At 44.8% G+C, this 20,928-nt stretch overlaps 1 protein-coding gene across 1 annotated transcript; it reads left to right on the top strand.

Annotated features, from left to right (window-relative positions):
* Positions 1-9,452: 9,452 nt before the first annotated feature.
* On the top strand, positions 9,453-10,358 carry LOC142209467 (heat shock protein beta-11-like). Its single transcript, XM_075278457.1, has one exon. The coding sequence runs from the start codon at positions 9,618-9,620 to the stop codon at positions 10,287-10,289; it is 672 nt and encodes a 223-aa protein (XP_075134558.1). The 5' UTR covers positions 9,453-9,617; the 3' UTR covers positions 10,290-10,358.
* Positions 10,359-20,928: the final 10,570 nt, after the last annotated feature.

Genomic DNA, 20,928 nt, shown 5'->3' with positions numbered 1-20,928 from the left:
TGGGGGGGGGGGGGAGCATGTCAAAAGTTCACCACAGGGCCCCGCCGTTCCTAGTTACGCCACTGGCAGTGAGATGTTTGCTGCTGCAGAGCCACCCTATTGCCCCCATCTTGCAGTCTTGGCACTTACTTGCCCAGGGCTCACTGACGCGGCTCATACAATAATTGTAATAGATATATAATACGTGTCACCACCCCCTAGGCATTCACGTAACACCTGTATATACTCAGGGCCTGGAGTGGATGGGATATAGACTTAATCTACGCCACGTTATTTTGCCTGGTCTGTGAGTCACTATGTGTCAGTGTGTTATTCTGCGCCTGGGTTCGGGGTGTATGCGGCAGATACATGTATACCTCTCAGCTTTTGTGTAGCTGAGTCACATCATTACAAGGATTTATACAGCAACTAAATCCATCATTATAAATATAATTTTAGCAACAACCGATCTTGTGAATAACCCGATTGACGCAGCGAGGGATGTATCCTATTGTAATCTGACAATTACATCTATGTGTTTTGATGTTTCCGCCTCTTGTCACAGTCATCTCCATCTTCTAGAAGACCCAAACCCGGGATCTTCAGTGCCCAGAGATTATTAAAATAGATTTTCTCTGTTTGTGTCTGGTGCATAATGAACCTGAGCTAAAGTATCAGATTCTTCCTGAATTCAATTGCCATAATGAGATTTCATTCCAGTACTGTAACTCGCTGATCTATAATTGTGTTTCTGGGAAGTAGGTTATAGGAACAAATGCTATAATCCGAATAACAAAACAATACCGGGGATGTCAGACGCTCCATGATCAATACAATTAATGAGGAAAATAAAACTAAGAGGCTTAATTAAACTAAGAAACAAAGCTGTCTATAATAGCAACCACTAGATGGCGCCTGCGCTGAGAATTTGCAGGTTGTCAACCACTAGATGGCAATGGCTGCTTGTGCTGCCAGGTAAGTTCTGGAACTCGCTGTAAGTCATGAACAGTGCCAACGCTGCGGGACCTGCAAACAGTAAATCGGCCTAGGTCATCAATATCCAAAATACTAGAAAAACACTTTAGACTGGGGCCTCATGTGGTGTAAACACGGCGGTTTGGCCATGGTGAAAAAATACACTGTTGCGGTTTTGGAAATTGCAGCATGTTCATTATACCTATGGAAACGCCGGCGCTTTCCCTGTAGGTATAATGGAAGCAGAAAGTCAGCAGGGGAAACCGCTGTAGGCTGTCCATGAAAAGTGCCGCGGGAAAAAACGCGATGCCTTGCAGCTGCAGATTTTCCCACAGCGCTTTCTTGCTGAAGCCCCCTACGTGGGGTCTTAGCCTTGAACCAAAATGTGCAAACCTTGACACTCCTCTGTTGCCATTGCTCTAATACTCTAGATGGCACTGATTGACAAGACAGGGGTTCTATACAGTGTGGCCCTATTAAAGGGGTTGAAAACCATTAAAGGGGTTTTCCAAGCTTTAAATATGGATGAACTATTCTTTGTACAGATCACCAAACTCAGATTGGTGGGGTCGGACACCTTATAACCGATCAGCTCATAGGAGTAAGGGAGTCCGCACACTGAGTTACGCTCTGCTCATTCTGAACGTAAAACTCGTTCAGAATGAGCGCGTAAAAACCAGATCCCATTGATTTCTATGGGTGCCGACATACGTGTGCTACCCATTGAAATCAATGGGAGGGTTTTTTCCCTATTGCTTTCAATGTATTACGCGCATATCACATTGAAAGCAATAGGGAAAAAAGCCTCCCATGGATTTCAATGGGGAACGCACGTATGCCAGCACCCATAGAAATCAATGGGATCTGTTTTTTACGCGCTCATTCTGAACGTGTTTTACGTTCAGAATGAGCGGAGTGTAACTCCGTGTGCAGGCTCCCTGACAGTGGAGATCTACACAGTATACATAGAAGGATGCAAACAGCGCCTTCTACTGTGTAGTGGCTGTTCCTGTTTACTGCAGCTCAGTATAGTCCCTATAACCAGCACAGGCACTATATAGGCTCAGACTGGCCCAAAGTTGAAAAGGGGAGTCCCCCAGTGGGCTCCTGACTCAGGCTGGGCGCAGATCAACCAGGCATGACACAGTATACTTAATAGAAATATTCATCATACAGCATCTTAACCAGGCTATATGACTGTATAATATACTGAGTAAATTATTTAAGATACTACTCAGTGTATTTTTATATCCTGTAGACATACATAAAGAGGAGTCCCCCAGTGGGCTCCTGACCCAGGCCGGGCGCAGATCAATGGGGTATGACACAGTACATTCTCTATACTTAATAGAAATATTCATCATACGGCATCTTAACCAGGATATGTGACTGTATAATATACTGGGTAAATTATTTAAGATACTACTCAGTATATTTTTATATACTGTAGACATACTGGATGGTTGAGATGACATCCAAGTGTAGAGTCAGGCCAACCAGTATCCTTCCTCCTTTGTTCCCCATCTTCATTATCACAATGTAGGGGCCCCAATCACCATGTTATTCCAGTATCTTCCATATAGGTATAATAAGGGCAGAAAGTCAACAGAGGAAAACTCTATGAAAATGCAGAAAAATCACGATGCGTTTTTTTTCTGCAGCATTTTTTTGTTGCGTGCTACTATACGGGGTCTTTACCTAAAGGTTTGCAACCCCTTTAACATTTGTACATTCACTTTAGGAATCGGACATAATATACATACGCCATAATACCCAATACTGTATTATAATATATTAGAATATAATAATACCCTACTTTACTATTATGTCACCCTGAAAATCCTGAGGACAACTGTGAAGAACGAACACATGTATCACAAAATAAAAGATTGTCCCTGAGAGTCCAGACGCTAAACTATTTAAAGCAATCTATGAAAAAAATAGAATTCATGAGATTATTTTTGCCAGTTGTGAAGAATTCCATCTCGGAGTCAGCTGCAGCTGTCAGGATCAATAATAAATAGTTATAAAGTGCCAAGATGCGGGTCCCCTCGCTATGCTCGGAGGTGTCGGCTGCAGCAGATGATAGTGTTTACAGAATTACACGTCATTTATCATTTAACGCCATACACCTGATGTCCAGCACTATGTGTGCCGTCTATTCAGATGGGAGATTTATTTGAATACAGGCTTGTTCATGTGCATAAATGCAATATATGCTGCTGATTCGCTTTAGAAGATGGAGAAGGGAGGGGATGGAGTCTTCCCATATAACTGTGTGTGCAGCCATGGGCCACGGCAACCAATCTGTAGTAATACAGCGGCTCCTTCCTGCTTGGAATGCCAGGATAAATCCGTGATAGATGAACATAAATTTTGATTGAAAATAAATATGTACAAATTATGCGGAAAATTATGTTTGAAAACATAGAGATGACGGAGCATATCATACAAGACCAGCTCTGGTCAGAAGGTCCGAATAAGAGTACTTCAATGTCTGAACCTATGTTTCAAGTCTAGTACAGAACTGGACAGAGAATTGTGCCCCCTAGAGAACAAGGATAGAACATTGCATCTGCATCTGAGCCCATTCAGCTGGTGAAAGCCAAACTGCAGCAAATTTGCAGTAGAATATCCCATAGTGGCCCTTCCACACAGTATAATGACCCATAGTGGTCCCTCCACACAGTATAATGTCCCATAGTGGCCCCTCCACACAGTATAATGTCCCATAGTGGCCCCTCCATACAGTATAATGTCCCATAGTGGCCCCTCCACACAGTATAATGTCCCATAGTGGTCCTCCCACACAGTATAATGTCCCATAGTGGCCCCTCCACACAGTATAATGTCCCATAGTGGCCCCTTCACACAGTATAATGTCCCATAGTGGCCCCTCCATACAGTATAATGTCCCATAGTGGTCCCTCCACACAGTATAATGTCCCATAGTGGCCCAAGTTGAGATATAGGGATCAGTTAATATTTTATATGATATTCTTCATCTGAATCATCTGATCAATGTAAGGTTTGACCATTGGTAGCCGCACCAATCTCAGAATTTGTGGTTGCAGTGGGCCTCAATATTTTTGCTTCTATATGGGCCCCAGGCTTCCCCCTTCACACAAAAAACTCTTTGACAGAATAATGTTCCATACTGGCCCCCACACAGTATAATAAATATACCATAGAGGCCCCTCCACACAGTGTATTGTGGCCCTTCAACACAGTGTAATGTCCCTTAGTGGCCCCTATACAGTACAATGTCTCACAGTGACCCCTCCATAGAGTATCATATCCCATAGTGGTCCCTCCACACAGCTTAACATCCCATTGAGGCCCCTATACAGTACAATGTCTCATAGTGACCCCTAAACACAGTACAATATCCCATAGTGGCCCCTCCATGGAGTATAATGTGCTATAATGGCATATACATACATAGGGTTGATCAAATGGGTTCTGATTACAAATTTTCCCAACATTTTTGTAGTCTGTCACCCACAAACTACTATTATACTGTGGGTTCTCTACAGAGCCCAGAGTATAATAAGCAGAGGCCTGGGGAGGTGAGTAAACAACAGATAACAAACAGTGCTACTCACCACCACGGCCCTGGCATATCCTCTTCATACCTCTTCTGGACTCCTAAATTACTTCAGGGACATATAGAACCATTACACCAGCATGACCCACATGATTGCTGAGACCCAATCACAGGCTTCAGTTGTCCCCACTGATCCTGAGAAATCAGTGCTGATAGTTTTGGTGCCTGAGTTTTGGTACGTTCTGTACTGTCAGGAGGGCGGTGTCAGGCAGGAGCAGACAAGGGATGTTATTCTGAGCTCTGACACTGGCTGCCTCTGATTGGAGCTCTGAGTCACACCCCCTGCCTGACCCTCCCCTTCTGACATTACAGAGCTTAAATAGTACATCAGATACCAAAACTAACTGCACTTGTTGCTCAGGAATGGTGGGGGCTAGAGAGAAAATTCCAACTGTGCTGGAATTAGTGGACTAGGATATGCTAAGAACTTAAATGGTTGGTAGTGAGGAAAGTCCTCTTTAAATCTTATAAAAAAAACAACTTTACATAAAAACCACACCTTTTTATTATAATAAAGCTATCCTTATAGAGAGACTTCATCTGTATACAAGGACTGGCATAAACTGCTGGGCTACAATGATAAACCTGTATTGGGGCGCCTTTATAATGCTGGCGTCCTTCATTCCCATAGGCACCTGGATAACATCGCTACTAGAGATGAGCGAACACTGTTCGGATCAGCCGATCCGAACAGCACGCACTCATAGAAATGAATGGAAGCACCTGTGACGCCGGCCGCCGGCAAAGTCAGCGTCACAGGTGCTTTCATTCATTTCTATGGGAGCATGCTGTTCAGATCGGCTGATCCGAACAGTGTTCGCTCATCTCTAATCGCTACCTGTACAGCCCCTATAGCTACAACCATGTATACAAGCACCTGACCATTGCCATTAGAAATGCTCGAGTTCACTTTCCAGTTAGAAGATTCACAGCTAACTGGGCAGATTGGCATCTTGGAGAATGAATGGAGACGATAATGTGTAAAGACTGTCTCATCTCTAAGTGACACCATGCATAGCACAGATACAGACATGTTTGATGTATACACTGGGATATAGAGTACAATATGAATCTGCAGACAATTGCTCCCCATTGATTTCCCTTCCCTCGGGTTGATAATTGTTCAGAATCAGACCCTGGAGAGGTATCAAGTTTTCAGCCAAGCTCTGCTACCTTGTTAGCTTTGTGATTAGATCAAGAAGTGTGCTCGCTCCATGCAGTGCTGAACATTAAACTTTATTTTATTCGCCTCGCTGATCTAATAAGCGTCATGGATCATTTAAATTATGGATGTGAGGCCATCGGCGGCAGAGGAAGCTTTTCTGAAGAACAATATCGGACTGATCTGAAACCTCCCCCCGTACTGTACAATGAATGTGGAGCCTTATTGTATCTCCAGACTCTCCTGTTTTCCTCGGGACTCACAGCAATAGGATGTGACAAGGGAAATAGTCAGATCTTCAATGTAAAATAAGGCGCATAATCTACACAGATGGGACAATGGAGAAGTCACAACCGTGATCTGTATCACATCAACATCAGTTCAAAAATTTTTAAATTTTGTAAAAATTTTTAATTGATTTGTATTTGATTTTAAGCCAGTTAATACTGGTGTTGTGATTTTGCCTTATATTGGAGGCTACAAATTTGCTTCATGGAGACTATTGATGGCGATTATTGGCTTATCATGGGGTTATATGGGTTCTGTCCATCACCTCACAGGTTCTGCTTAGGTATCCGTCATTTTGATGGGAAAATTATGCCCGATGCAGCGCTATTTCCCAGTCAAAAATGGCAAAATTGTGATGGCTCCTATTAGAGATGTGTGAACCAGTTTGGACTGCGCTGGATTCGACCTGAATTTCCAAACGTTTCATGCTTGACTCAAACCTTAAATTTTTGGGGTTCATCACTCATGGACCATTATTATACTCTGAGGTCTGCAGTTTAGACTAATAAGTGGGGGTGGGCATCTTTGTGTTGTGTTTCCCTAAGGATCCTCTTCTGGCCTCCTAGGTGACGTCACACACCTCAAGTGGACGTCCCAGTGACTGAGTCTCAATCAGTGGCGTAAATACCGGGGTAGAAGCGGTAGCGGCTTCCACAGGGCCTGGGACATTAGGGGACCCAGTGGGCCCAAATTATTTGTTTTTTAATAGGCCATTCAATAGGAGTAACCCCAGCCGATAACAGGTCCTATATATTTATCGCACCCCACTCCTGCTCACAGCCGCCTGCACTTCCTCTTCTGCGGAGGCGGCTGTGATCCGGAGTAGGGATCGGTAATTTTTCTATTTTGCAAATTTAGCATCACCATTATCGTACCACATAGTCAATGCTGTAAAAATTGTCGCAAATGTGCTTTTTTTCCCAATTTCACCTCATTCTGTATTTTTTCCCTCATTTCCCAGTACATTACACAAGATATTGAATGGTGTCATTACAAAGTATAATTTGTTCCGCAAACAATAAGCCATCAGGTGACTCTGTTAAACTGAGAAATTTATGTCTCTTGGAATGTGGGGAGGAAGAAATGGAGATGCAAAAAAACTGGCTTGGTCCTTAAAGGGATTCTACCATTAAAGCAACTTTTTTTCTAATTACCATGTCGGAATAGCCTTAAGAAAGGCTATTCGCCATGGGCCACGGCAACCAATCTGTAGTAATACAGCGGCTCCTTCCTGCTTGGAATGCCAGGATAAATCCGTGATAGATGAACATAAATTTTGATTGAAAATAAATATGTACAAATTATGCGGAAAATTATGTTTGAAAACATAGAGATGACGGAGCATATCATACAAGACCAGCTCTGGTCAGAAGGTCCGAATAAGAGTACTTCAATGTCTGAACCTATGTTTCAAGTCTAGTACAGAACTGGACAGAGAATTGTGCCCCCTAGAGAACAAGGATAGAACATTGCATCTGCATCTGAGCCCATTCAGCTGGTGAAAGCCAAACTGCAGCAAATTTGCAGTAGAATATCCCATAGTGGCCCTTCCACACAGTATAATGACCCATAGTGGTCCCTCCACACAGTATAATGTCCCATAGTGGCCCCTCCACACAGTATAATGTCCCATAGTGGCCCCTCCATACAGTATAATGTCCCATAGTGGCCCCTCCATACAGTATAATGTCCCATAGTGGCCCCTCCATACAGTATAATGTCCCATAGTGGTCCCTCCACACAGTATAATGTCCCATAGTGGCCCCTCCACACAGTATAATGTCCCATAGTGGTCCCTCCACACAGTATAATGTCCCATAGTGGCCCCTCCACACAGTATAATGTCCCATAGTGGCCCCTCCATACAGTATAATGTCCCATAGTGGCCCCTCCACACAGTATAATGTCCCATAGTGGTCCTCCCACACAGTATAATGTCCCATAGTGGCCCCTCCACACAGTATAATGTCCCATAGTGGCCCCTTCACACAGTATAATGTCCCATAGTGGCCCCTCCATACAGTATAATGTCCCATAGTGGTCCCTCCACACAGTATAATGTCCCATAGTGGCCCAAGTTGAGATATAGGGATCAGTTAATATTTTATATGATATTCTTCATCTGAATCATCTGATCAATGTAAGGTTTGACCATTGGTAGCCGCACCAATCTCAGAATTTGTGGTTGCAGTGGGCCTCAATATTTTTGCTTCTATATGGGCCCCAGGCTTCCCCCTTCACAATAGGCCATTCAATAGGAGTAACCCCAGCCGATAACAGGTCCTATATATTTATCGCACCCCACTCCTGCTCACAGCCGCCTGCACTTCCTCTTCTGCGGAGGCGGCTGTGATCCGGAGTAGGGATCGGTAATTTAAGAAAGGCTATTCGTCTCCTACCCTTAGATGTGGTCTCCGTCGCGCTGTTCCTTAGAAATACCGGTACTTACCGGTATGCTAATGAGGTCTCAGCAGCAATGGGGGCGTCCTTCTTCTTCATCTGCCTCTTCCCCTTGTCTGTCGTCTTCTTTCTTCATCATGTCTGACGCCTGTACTGCGCATGCTCAGTAAGGTCTGCACAGTCCTCCAACGCGCGAGTGAACTCATCCAGGCGTCGGAGGGCTGTACGGACCTTACTGAGCATGCGCAGTATACTCTGTTCGGTGAAGATATGAGGAGCGTACTGCACATGCGCGCAATTGCAGCCTTGGAAATATGACCGCCGGCCGGCATGCGCAGTCGGCTCTAACAGGGTCTCGCTGTCAGAGCCAACTGCGCAGGCATCAGACATGATGAAGAAAGAGGATGACAGACAAGGGGAGGAGGCAGATGAAGAAGAAGGATGCCCCCATTGCTGCCGAGACCTCATTAGCATACCGGTAAGTACCGGTATTTCTAAGGAAAGGCGCGACGGAGACCACATCTAAAGGTAATAGACGAATAGCCTTTCTTAAGGCTATTCCGACATGGTAATTAGAAAAAAAGTTGCTTTAATTGTAGAATCCCTTTAAGGGGTTAAAAGTGAAATCCTGCAGTGAAAATGCACAGAAAATGTTGTCATGCTACTAATTTAAACTCTGCCAATATGCCAATTTTTATGTACAGATTTTTTCGGAAGCTTGTGGATGAGATTCGGTACTTTCACCTCCTCCTGCTGTAATACAATGTAGGTTTTCCATCTGTTGAAAAGTTGCAGCAATTTGGTTACACATAGCCTAAGAACTTATAAGAAAAAATAACAAAAACCAATACACAATGACATATTTATTGTTTGTAAAACCGCTTTGACTTTGTTGTCTGTCTTGGCAACTTCATGTTGGCAGTGAAGTAAGTTGCTGAACGGAGTCACTGCGATATTTTAAGCAGAGTGACCCTGGCACAGTCAGCTGTTTAGTGTGCTGAGTAGTGGCGGAAGACTTCACGCCTGACTCATCACGTTGTTGTGTAAAGTCCTATATACTAATAATGGGACATGAAGACCAGGTCCAAGGAATGTAAGAACAATCTGGAAGTGTTACCGTTGAGTATAAAACCAGTGCCCTGTAGCTAAATCCACCAGACCAGAAAGCAAACCAAGAGACAGCTCTGCCAAGAACCAAGAAGCAAGATGTTGAGCCTTCAGCTAGCTAAGACGTCCTCCCCAAGCCCTTTCAGACCTTTTCTCCGACCTCTGTGGCCACTGTCCATAGACATCTTTTCAACCCTGGAACAAGACATGATACGCACACTAGAAGAGATAAAAGCCAGTATGAAGCTTATGGACCAGTTTCACCAGCAGCTGCTTCAAGAAACAAGTGGGCATAAGAATCTCCCAGTCCTGGCCTCCAGCAATACCAAGGATATCGAGCACAAATCTGAGACTCTACTAAGCTCTATCAGTGCAAAGTCCACTGAAAATAATACGGAACGCGCTCTAACCATCAGCGATATAAAGGCAGTTGACGGCGGTTTTGTGGTTTCCCTGGGGGTCCAAGACTTTTCTCCCCAAGAGCTGACAGTCAAGGTAGTAGGAAGGAAACTTTTAGTGAGCGGAGCCAAGGAATACAAAAGTGATGATGGAAACGGTTCCTTTTCCTACAAGTGTCAGATCTTCAGAAAGGAGCTAGATCTTCCCCAAGATGTGCAAGCTGAAGACCTGAGCTGTACAGTGACCGATGGGGGCCAACTGCAGATAGAAGCTTCCAAGACACCGTCTCAGGAAAGGATTGTGCCAATACAGCATACAGCCGTGCAGGCCAAGACCAAGGTCTCCGACAGTACCAAAGACTCTAGCGCCTAATCCCAACCCTATAACTGTATACCTGATCTATTACATTGTCATATGTTGCAAATAATTATGTACTTTTCTTAGACGTTAACAATAAAAAGATTGTTCTTATAAATGTTTTTAATGATTTCAAGTGTGTTTTACAAATAATGGGAGCGCAGTATCTGGGGTCAGGAAACCCCAATATGTATATGTTGTACTCTACTCTGTAGTGCGATGGATACATGGGGTTGTGCAGACATATTTTTTTGCCTCATATAACATATAGGACTGGACAGTTGCTGAGGTAGAAACAATATTAATATGGTGTTACTCTAATTTACATGACATATAGTGTTGCGTACCGCCAATAAAGTACTAGGTGGTATTATGCATTTAAAGTTCGGTTTGTTACTGTAACGTCACTTTAAGAAATGAATTCACCAGGACTGTCTGGTCCTGGTCCTCATTGCTCCGATAGAGCTAATTTACATAATGACATAAAAGGCAATATCTCAGGAAGAGAAAACACCATTTGATTCTAGTGACCCTAATCTATCTATCTGTAGGGCTGGGGTGATATTCTGGTTCTGGTGACACTACCCTATCTATCTGCAGGGCTGGGTTTATATGCTGGGTCTGGTGACAGTAACCTATCTATCTGCAGGGCTGGGGTGATATGCTGGGTCTGGTGACAGTAACCTATCTATCTGCAGGGCTGGGGTGATATTCTGGTTCTGGTGACACTACCCTATCTATCTGCAGGGCTGGGGTGATATGCTGGGTCTGGTGACACTAACCTATCTATCTGCAGGGCTGGGGTGATATGCTGATTCTGGTGACACTACCCTATCTATCTGCAGGGCTGGGGTGATATGCTGGTTCTGGTGACACTAACCTATCTGCAGGGCTGGGGTGATATGCTGGTTCTGGTGACACTACCCTATCTATCTGCAGGGCTGGGGTGATATGCTGGTTCTGGTGACACTACCCTATCTATCTGCAGGGCTGGGGTGATATGCTGGTTCTGGTGACACTAACCTATCTATCTGCAGGGCTGGGGTGATATGCTGATTCTGGTGACACTAACCTATCTATCTGCAGGGCTGGGTTTATATGCTGGGTCTGGTGACACTAACCTATCTATCTGCAGGGCTGGGGTGATATGCTGATTCTGGTGACACTACCCTATCTATCTGCAGGACTGGGGTGATATGCTGGGTCTGGTGACACTAACCTATCTATCTGCAGGGCTGGGGTGATATGCTGGGTCTGGTGACACTAATCTATCTATCTGCAGGGCTGGGGTGATATGTTGAGTTCCAATGAAGCCCTGATGAAGCCTTGTTTAGGGCAATACGCATCGGTTGACAGCACCCTATAGTACGTGTTGGTTTGTGACCTGTAGTTCCTTGTAAATATGCCTTATATTATATAGATAACCTGTCAGCTTATATATATATATACTATATATCTAAGGGTGCATTCACACTGAGTACACGCTGACTGATTCTGAATGTTAAAACACATTCAGAATCAGCGCGTACAAAGCAGATCCTATTCATTTTAATGGGAGCCGGCATACGTGCGCTCCCCATTGAAATGAATGGGCTGCTTTTTTCCCTATTGGTTTCAATGTGATACGCGCATATGCCGGCTCCCATTGAAATGAATGGGATCTGCTTTGTACGCGCTGATTCTGAACGTGTTTTAACATTCAGAATCAGTCAGCGTGTACTCAGTGTGAATGCACCCTAATAGTGCTGTCTGTATAACTAATGTCATTTGTTTGTTTATTTGTCACTTCATGCTTTACATAGCACTTCATACTTCAACATTAAAGTTACTGTAGAGTTATAGGTTGGACTTGATGGACCAGTGTCTTCATCCATCCTCATCTACTATGTAACTATTAATAGAGATGAGCGAATAGTGAAATATTCGAGATTCGATATTCATTTCGAGTAGAGCCTCAATATTCGACAACTCGATCGAATATCGAACCCCACACTGTATAGCATTCGGCCAATTAACGGTGGATCTGAATCAAATATTTACTGCGAATAGCTAGTAGTATTCGATCGAGTATGAATATTTCGAATACCGTAGTATTCAATCAAATACCTACTCGATCGAATACTACTCGCTCATCTCTGAATATTAGTATTCATGTACTAGAATACATTTTTGTCCCATCAGCTCGTCCTGTTAGGTCTTTTATGTTGTTAGGAGTATTTAGGTTCTTTAATTTCTATTTTTCTTACCTGGGGAGTTTTTGGCTGCGCAGTGTCTGAGGTGGCATCCTGGCGCTGCGGGGTTGTCCTGTCGTGAGTATTGGTGCACACCTTCTGACTTGCATGCGCGCACTGCTGGTAGGCAGCTTTATCTCCTGGTTGATTAGTCTGTCCTCCCATTTGCACCTGGGAGGAGTGGTCTCTACTCTGTATTTAAACCCATGCCTCCCATGGTTCTGTGCTGAGTGTCTCTTTTACAGTGCTAGGCCTTAGCAGGAGGAGTAGGTGGTTATCTTGGATAGAGGAAGTTCCGTGGTTGATTTTTGGGAGGTTTGGGTGAACGAGTTGGTTTGTGTGTTTTCCCTTCTGTGTTCACCAATCCTCCCTCTGTGTATAATTGACTGTGTGAGTGAATTGCCTTATCCTTTGATTTCTACTCAGTTTCCCTGTGTTTGTTTCCTAGTGTAAGGTTCCTTCCCATATTGGTTTGGGGAATTCCTTTCCTACATGTTTCCTGTGTGCTGCTTGTGTTGTTAGTCAGCGCACACCCTTGTCAGTCCCTGTCAGTAGCAGCTTCACTTGTTCGTTAGGGGTGACCCCCTTTAGTCTCCAGTCCCTAGAGGTCTTATAGGGCCTTCCTTCTCCCACTTCCCTCTAGGCCTACGGAATCAGTGAGAGAGGAGCTGTCGGGGTCAGGCTTAGCCTGAGTACAGCCGACCCACACCCGTGAGGCAGGGACCGGGATAGCTAGTGGGAGTAGTGCAGGGCAAGTTTCCCTACTGCTATTCCTTAGCCCCGTTGCAGCTACCTGGACTGACATAACAGTACACTCAGCCGGTAAAAAAAAAAAAAAAAAAAAAAAAAAGGTTCGTTTGCATTATGACGGACCTGAAACAGTTGTACCAGGCGGTGCAGCAGATTTCCACTGAGATGGAGGGGATCAAGCTACGAATGGATGCCATCCAAGCTTCTGGCGTATCTCAAGTACAGCAGTTGGCTCAACACACAGCCTCTCAGGTGGAGGGCATACAGAGGCAGGTGAGTAGCGCCCCTGTGGGTCGGCCTCTGGAGCCAAAAGTCAGCTTACCTGAACCCTTCCGAGGTAAGAGGTCAGATTTTTTCCGATTTCAAAAGGACTGTCTTTTGTATTTCCGGCTACGGCCGTTTTCCTCCGGTTCTGAGGTACAGAGAGTTGGGATTATTATTACTTTATTGAGAGATGATCCCCTCATCTGGGCACATTCGTTACCAGCCGACTCAGCTTGCTTACTAACTGTAGAGGCGTTTTTCTCCACAATGGGGTTACTGTATGACGACCCAGACAGGGTACGCACGGCTGAGTATAACCTACGACGTGTGGTGCAAGGGGATCACGCTATAGAGAAATATTGCACAGAGTTTCGTAGGTGGGCAGCAGAAGTACATTGGAATGACCCCGCTCTACTTAGTCAGTTTGAGACAGGGCTCTCAGACCAGGTTAAAGACCATCTAGTTTCTCACCCTGTTCCAGGAGATCTAGATGAGGCCATGCAGCTGGCAATTAGAGTTGGACGGCGCCTCCGGGAGCGTGGAGACAAGAGTCCTGGGGGGCTTAGCCCTCCTCAATTCTCTGTTTTTAGAGAGGACCCGGGGGACCAACCCATGCAGATTGGGGCCACTGTGCGAAGTGCAAGACCCAAGAGTGAAGGGTCCCGCACAGTACGCTGTTTTGTGTGTGGAGGGATGGGACATGTAGCAAGGGTATGCCCCTCCAGAGAATGGTTCGCCAAGGAGAGTAATAACCCCAGGTCTATTGAGGGTAAAGGGAGAAAACCTACTAAGGAGGGAGGTGTGCATATTTCCTGTACTCAGACTGCCGGGTTGACCCTTGAAGGATGGGTAAATGGGCAGAAGTGCCGGATTTTGGTTGATTGTGGTTCGGCAGTCAACCTTATTGACTCAGAGTTTTGTGAGCAATTAAGGGTGAGTCCTTTGGTCTTGGAGTCTCAGATACCGGTGTGGGCTATTGATAAGACCCCTCTACAGCAAGCTGTCATCTCCAAACAGGTGGAGGGTCTGGAGTTTATTGTGGGTGGCCACAGGGAAGAGATTGACTTGTTCTTGTTGTCTAAATTACCAGCACAAGTAGTTTTGGGGTGGCCCTGGCTGAAGCAGCATAACCCTATTATCAACTGGGAGACCGAGTCAGTAGTTTCTTGGGGGCAGGGGTGTAATGGTCGATGTCTGCCCATATCCGTTATGTCTTTGTCTATAGACAATTTGCCTCAAGAAATATGTGAGTTCAGGGAGGTCTTTGAGGAAAGGGCAGCCAAGACATTACCACCACATCGCACCTATGATTGCTCGATTAAATTTATACCTAATGCAGTGTTACCCAAGACAAGGTTGTACAATCTCACTATTCCGGAGAGGGAGGCGCTCAAAGAGTATATTGAGGGGAGTCTAGAGGTGGGGCATATTCGCCCATCTAAGTCCCCAGTAGCAGTGGGGTTTTTCTTTGTAAAGAAGAAAGATGGAGGGTTGCGCCCTTGTTTGGATTTTAGGGAGATTAACAAAATCACGGTGCGGAATCCCTATCCCATTCCGTTGATCTCGGATTTATTCAGCCAGATTACGGGAGCCCGCTGGTTTAGTAAAATAGATTTACGTGGGGCGTATAACTTGCTGAGAATCAAGAAGGGGGATGAGTGGAAAACAGCGTTTAACACACCCCTAGGACACTTTGAGAATCTTGTGAGGCCTTTCGGTCTAACCAATGCGCCTGCGTTTTTTCAGAATTTTATTAATGATGTACTAAGTGCCGTCATAGGGAGGGGGGTTGTGGTCTATCTGGACGATATACTCATTTACACCCCGGATTTGGAGACTCATTGGGAGAGAGTGAGAGAGGTTTTAGATCTCCTGAGGGTTAACCAATTAAGTGCTAAGCTGGAGAAATGTGTGTTCGCGGTCAATAAATTATGTTTCCTTGGCTATATCCTATCGGACAAGGGGTTCGAGATGGACCCTGAGAAGGTCAGGGCAGTCTTGGAGTGGCCGCGACCCGAGAACCTAAAGGCGGTCCAACGGTTCTTGGGGTTCTCCAACTATTATCGCCAGTTTATCAAGGGATTTTCTGAGGTTGTGAAACCTATCTCGGACTTGACTAAGAAGGGGGCTGACTGTGCTAAGTGGTCGCCAGAGGCGCTAGCTGCGTTTGAAGAACTGAAGAAGCGATTCTCATCCGCTCCCATTTTGAGACAGCCGGATGAGAGGTTGGCCTTCTGAGTGGAGGTGGATGCCTCCTCGGTGGGGGTGGGAGCAGTACTTTCTCAGGAGTTCGAGGAGGGTACGCATCCCTGTGCCTTCTTTTCTAAGAAATTCTCTGCCTCTGAACGGAATTATGACATCGGAGATAGGGAACTACTAGCAATAAAACTAGCGTTCGAACATTGGCGTCATTTCCTGGAGGGGGCCAGAAGTCCAGTCCAGGTATTTACTGACCACAAGAATTTGATTTATCTTGGGTCGGCGAAGAGATTAAATGCACGGCAGGCCAGATGGGCTCTATTTTTTGCGCGGTTCCATTTTAACGTGACTTATGTGCCGGGTTCAAAGAATGTTAAGGCTGATGCTTTATCCCGGTATATGTCGACTGAGGAGGAACGAGAGGCGCCTGCCACTATTCTTGGGGATGGAGTGGTGGTAGCAGTATTGGGCGCGAAATTGGAGAAGGCCTTGATTGAAGCGCAACACGCTGCACCTTCCAAGATACCTAGAAACAAGCTTTTTGTCCCAACTACTCTCCGACAAAGTCTCCTGAGGGAGTGTCATGAGTCGGTTCTTGCTAGTCACCCGGGGGTTTCAGAGACCATGAGATTGGTGTCTAGGAATTTTTGGTGGCCAGGGTGGAGTAAGGAGGTCTTGCAGTTTGTTCAAAATTGTTCGGTCTGTGCAAGAGCCAAGGCGTCGCATACCCGTCCCCACGGTCTTCTACATCCATTGGAACCTCCTAAGGCACCTTGGACTCATCTGTCTATGGATTTCATCACGGGCCTTCCGGTGTCTAAGGGTTTCACGGTCATTTGGGTAGTCGTTGACCGCTTCACGAAAATGTGCCATTTGATCCCGTTTTCCAGGCTGCCATGTGCCAAGACACTATCTGAGGCGTTTATTAAAGAGATTGTAAGGTTGCATGGTCTTCCTGAGGAGATCGTTTCGGACAGGGGACCGCAATTTGTGGCTAAATTCTGGCGGGCTTTTTGCAGCAGGTTGGGAGTTACACTGTCGTTTTCCTCCGGGTTTCACCCAGAGTCTAACGGACAAACAGAGAGGAAGAATCAGGATGTGGAACAGTTTTTGAGGTGTTTTGTTCGAGAGAACCAAAATAATTGGGCTGCCTTTCTCCCCCTGGCAGAATTTTCCCTAAACAACCATGATTCCAATGCCACAGGTACCACACCTTTTTTTTGCTCCGGTGGTAGACATCCTGTTTTCGGAGTATTTTCTTCCATTTCTTCCCCAGTTCCGGAGGAGGAGCTATTTTCTAAAAAGCTGCAAGGGGTATGGTCCCGTATCCGAGAGAATGTGGTGCGGGCGTCGCACCAGGCTAAGGTCCAGGCGGATCGGAAGAGAGGAGAGTTGCAGTTCTTCCCTGGTGAGATGGTTTGGTTGTCCACCAAGAATATCAGGTTGAAGGTTCCTAGCAAGAAGCTGGGTCCCAGATTTGTGGGTCCTTTTAAGATCATCAAGATGGTAAATGAAGTGGCGGCGCAGCTGCAACTACCTAAAAGGTGGAAGATAAACCGGGTCTTCCATGTCTCCTTGTTAAAGAAGGCCAAGAAGGGAACGTCTCCAGTTAAGGTTCCACCAGTTTCTGAGTCCGGGGAGTATGAGATATCCCGAGTTCTGGATAGCAAATATGTTCGGGGGAAGCTATGGTATCTGGTGGCATGGAAGGGATACGGTCCTGAGGATAATTCTTGGGTCCTGGAGTCGGATGTGTCAGCTCCCAGACTCGTGGAGAAATTCCACAAGGAGTTCCCGAAGAAGGATGCTCCTAGAGAATCCGGAGTCTTCTCCTTGAGGGGAGGATCCTGTTAGGAGTATTTAGGTTCTTTAATTTCTATTTTTCTTACCTGGGGAGTTTTTGGCTGCGCAGTGTCTGGGGTGGCATCCTGGCGCTGCGGGGTTGTCCTGTCGTGGGTATTGGTGCACACCTTCTGACTTGCACGTGCGCACTGATGGTAGGCAGCTTTATCTCCTGGTTGATTAGTCTGTCCTCCCATTTGCACCTGGGAGGAGTGGTCTCTACTCTGTATTTAAACCCATGCCTCCCATGGTTCTGTGCTGAGTGTCGCTTTTACAGTGCTAGGCCTTAGCAGGAGGAGTAGGTGGTTATCTTGGATAGAGGAAGTTCCGTGGTTGATTTTTGGGAGGTTTGGGTGAACGAGTTGGTTTGTGTGTTTTCCCTTCTGTGTTCACCAATCCTCCCTCTGTGTATAATTGACTGTGTGAGTGAATTGCCTTATCCTTTGATTTCTACTCAGTTTCCCTGTGTTTGTTTCCTAGTGTAAGGTTCCTTCCCATATTGGTTTGGGGGAATCCTTTCCCACATGTTTCCTGTGTGCTGCTTGTGTTGTTAGTCAGAGTACACCCTTGTCAGTCCCTGTCAGTAGCAGCTTCACTTGTTCGTTAGGGGTGACCCCCTTTAGTTTCCAGTCCCTAGAGGTCTTATAGGGCATTCCTTCTCCTACTTCCCTCTAGGCCTACGGAATCAGTGAGAGAGGAGCTGTCGGGGTCAGGCTTAGCCTGAGTACAGCCGACCCACACCCGTGAGGCAGGGACCGGGATAGCTAGTGGGAGTAGTGCAGGGCAAGATTCCCTACTGCTATCCCTTAGCCCTGTTGCAGCTACCTGGACTGACATAACATATGTGATGTTTTTAAATATTTTTAAATCCATCTAACTCTTGTCACTAAAATCTTTTTTTTTCTTCTAGAATATCTTGGGTTGAGCATCTCCTTCTATGTATGTAGGGGACACATATTGGATTTCAACAGGCCCAATACTTTTGTTCTTTGGGTGATAACCAAAGGTGCCTGACAACCCCTATACTGTATGTGTATAGAAGATGGCGGTCAGAAAAGACCAAGAAGAATTCAGCTGATATATATGTTACATCATATCTTCAAACTTCCAAAGGACAGAAAGAGGGACGATATCTGTGACAATATCTGTTGCAAGCCATGACTCTATCGATGTCCAGTCCTGACTGTGTCTTCCATTGACACTGCCCTGTTCTTTTGTGCGCATACACAGTAATACTCTCCTCCTTTCTTTATCAGTGGCAAGGCCTAATAAGTGCCCCATATACAGAATAATGCCCCTTTAGAGCTTCCATAAAGTATATATTCTTCAAATAGATATAATGGGGGATTTATTAAAACTAGCGATTTTTAAACCAGACTTAATTCATTCCCCAAATGGTACAAGACAATCCAGAATTACTAGGTTCCAGCATCTTAGTAATTATTGCGAATGTAGGTTCATGTGATCTCAGCTGTACGCCAATGAGGAACTGGCACAGATGTCTGGTATATCTCATGGCTGTTTTCGGTCCTACTGGGAGATTTCAGCTCTGAAGCTGACAAAATTGTGAACGCAGGTCTGGGCAATGGCAGAGACTGTAACCCAGGGTCTCGGTGCAAGATAAGTAAATCAATGTAGCCACAGAAGTGATGTTCAATGGTAATATGTTTAAAGGGGTTGCTTGGTGAAACAAATAATGCTTCCAAATCATGGTTTTTAGCAAGATAAGATAAGATAATCCTTTAATAGTCCCACAATGGGGAAAGTTCAGTGATACAGTTTCATAGATGGTACAGTAGTATATAACAAGAGAGAAAACACATACAAGCTCATGGCAGATAGAGAAATACTAGGAATCATAGCAACTAAAATGGAAAAATACAAAGACACACTGCAGGATCATTTAGTTCTCTGTGCGAAGTGATGTTGATAATACTTTTCTAATAAACAGTCAATAAATGTTCCTAATCTTCCATTCTGTCTTGACATGAAGCTTCTCTCTATTAATACAGTAGGAAATATTTCCTGGCCATCACTTCCCATCGCTCTTGCATTGCTCCTGTGATGCCTCTAAATATTTCAGGCAATTTCTATAATAGGTCTGTGATGGATTTTGACCCCAGAACCTCCGGTATGCAAGACACAGAGCAATGTTCTTTTTTACAACAACAATGTAACTCTGTTCACACTAAGGTAAGAGATATATTTCTATACACCAGTACTTTGATGTTGAGGATGCTAGTCACCCGATGTCTCCCTCCATTGCCCCCTCATAAAGTTGTAGTGCAAGCAGCGTTCCTTAACAATTGAGTCTTCACCCAACTGAACTACATTTCCCAGAGCAATGTCAAATGCAGGATACAGATTGACAAGCAGAATAAGAGATTGTATACAATAATAAATAAGACATCAACCTATCTTGTCCTGATCTCATATTTCACAACTCCAGCAAGCAACATATAGCTCAAACAGGACTTTCTTAGAGAAATACAGACTTATCCTATATACAACTGTATAATCTGTTACGTAGACCCTTATGTGATATGATTTTAAACAAGCATTTCTGCAATGTAACCGTGGGCTACTTCATTGTTCTGATTGTATGTATTGCTTTCTATATTTGGTAAATCAATAAAAATAAATTTTTATTAGAATAAGAGTCAGAATACAGAGGAATAAGAGGCAGAATACAGAGGAATAAGAGGCAGAATACAGAAGAATAAGAAGCAGAATACAAAGGAATAAGAGGCAGAATACAGAGGACTAAGAGGCAGAATACAGAGGACTAAGAGGCAGAATACAGAGGACTAAGAGGCAGAATACAGAGGACTAAGAGGCAGAATACAGAGGACTAAGAGGCAGAATACAGAGGACTAAGAGGCAGAATACAGAGGACTAAGAGGCAGAATACAGAGGACTAAGAGGCAGAATACAGAGGAATAAGAGGCCGAATACAAAGGAATAAGAGGCCGAATACAGAGGATTAAGAGGCCGAATACAGAGGAGTAAGAGGCCGAATACAGAGGAGTAAGAGGCCGAATACAGGGAAATAAGAGGCCGAATACAGAGAAGTAAGAGGCCGAATACAGAGGAATAAGAGGCCGAATACAGAGGAATAAGAGGCCGAATACAGAGGAATAAGAGGCCGAATACAGAGAAGTAAGAGGCCGAATACAGAGAAGTAAGAGGCAGAATACAGAGGAATAAGAGGCAGAATACACAGGAATAAAAGGCAGAATACAGAGAAATAAGAGGCAGAATACAGAGAAATAAGAGGCAGAATACAGAGAAATAAGAGGCCGAATACAGAGGAATAAGAGGCCGAATACAGAGAAGTAAGAGGCCGAACACAGAGGACTAAGAGGCAG

Source organism: Leptodactylus fuscus, chromosome 6 (genome assembly GCF_031893055.1).
Source record: "Leptodactylus fuscus isolate aLepFus1 chromosome 6, aLepFus1.hap2, whole genome shotgun sequence".
Lineage (NCBI taxonomy): Eukaryota > Metazoa > Chordata > Amphibia > Anura > Leptodactylidae > Leptodactylus > Leptodactylus fuscus.
Note: the sequence above shows the minus strand (reverse complement) of the source record. Positions and strands in the feature narration are given on the sequence as shown.

Excerpts from the sequence above, each read along its gene's own strand:
- LOC142209467 (XM_075278457.1), top strand. The coding sequence starts at position 9,618 with ATGTTGAGCCTTCAGCTAGCTAAGACGTCCTCCCCAAGCCCTTTCAGA.